This window comes from Myotis davidii, unplaced genomic scaffold (assembly GCF_000327345.1).
Source record: "Myotis davidii unplaced genomic scaffold, ASM32734v1 scaffold586, whole genome shotgun sequence".
Lineage (NCBI taxonomy): Eukaryota > Metazoa > Chordata > Mammalia > Chiroptera > Vespertilionidae > Myotis > Myotis davidii.
In genome coordinates, this window is record NW_006296809.1 from 1,192,709 (window position 1) to 1,193,720 (window position 1,012).

General features: G+C 65.3%; 1 protein-coding gene across 1 annotated transcript in view; it reads left to right on the plus strand.

Annotated features, from left to right (window-relative positions):
- Nucleotides 1-77: 77 nt before the first annotated feature.
- The window catches only part of PLCH2 (phospholipase C eta 2), a 44,821-nt gene continuing 43,886 nt past the window's right edge, over nucleotides 78-1,012 (plus strand). Inside the window, exon 1 of the mRNA XM_015569690.1 lies at nucleotides 78-278. Coding sequence (XP_015425176.1) covers nucleotides 200-278 — 79 coding nt within the window. The 5' untranslated portion in view covers nucleotides 78-199. The remainder of the gene's footprint in view (nucleotides 279-1,012) is intronic.

Genomic DNA, 1,012 nt, shown 5'->3' on the forward strand with positions numbered 1-1,012 from the left:
GGCACGGCTTAAGAGGAGCGAGTCCCTGGCCGAGGGAGCTCAGCCCCTGACAGACACCCCCCCTCCTGCCAGGTGTCATGAGCTGCAGACTCCATCCCAGCGGGGACCCCGGGATAGAGGGACCTCGGAGCAGCCTCTTCCAGCCTCCTGCTGACAGCGCACCCCAGCTGTGACCCAGGTCACCCCACCTCTCAGCGCCATGGCTCCCCCACCCGGGGACCCAGGGCCCCCCCTGGGGAGCCAGCGACCTTTCCTGAGCACCAATGTCCTGCCTGTGGGTGAGTGAGGCCTCCGGCAGGCAGGTGGCTCTGGGGTTCAGGCCCGGCCCCCCGCACCCTCCACCCCCCGCGAGCTCTCCGGAGCAGGTGGGCTGCGGGGGGAACAGGTGGGCGGGCTGCTGGGGGCCCCAGGCGGGTGCACCTGTCTGGGTCCGAGAGAAGGCAGAACAGACAGGCTTATTGGGGAGACAGCTCGTCGGCCCCCTGGGGCCCCTGGTTCTGCTCCTGGTCCTGGGGCCGTGCCTCCCTGGGCCTGGCCTCCCTGGGCCGTTCCCCTCTGACCTGTGACCTCTTGAGGTCGGTTACGCTGGTTTAGGCGACGCTGTCTTCTCTCTCGAGTGTGAAAGGGGGACTAGGAGGTGCACAAGTTCCGCACGGGCCTCAGGGCGTCCGGGCAGGGTGGGCAGCCACCACCCGGATAGGAAGCGGGCGTCCCATTTTGCAGAGTAAGATAATCGTTTACCAGTATTTATCTTTTTATTTTTTGACATCTTTATGGGCTCAGAACACTCCAGTCCCTGTTGCATCTGCGCACTCTCCACCTCCACCTCCAATTATGGCATCAGCTGACCTCAGTAACAATAAGGCCCATGATTGGAGGAAGCCTGTTTGATGCCCCCCGAGCCCCGGGGTCCCCGCTACTCTGGCTTCTCCCACCTCCCCCCCCACTCGCTGCATGTCCACTCCCCACGTCTGGAACCCGCACGGTGCGCAGGTGAGCCGGGGGGGGCCCT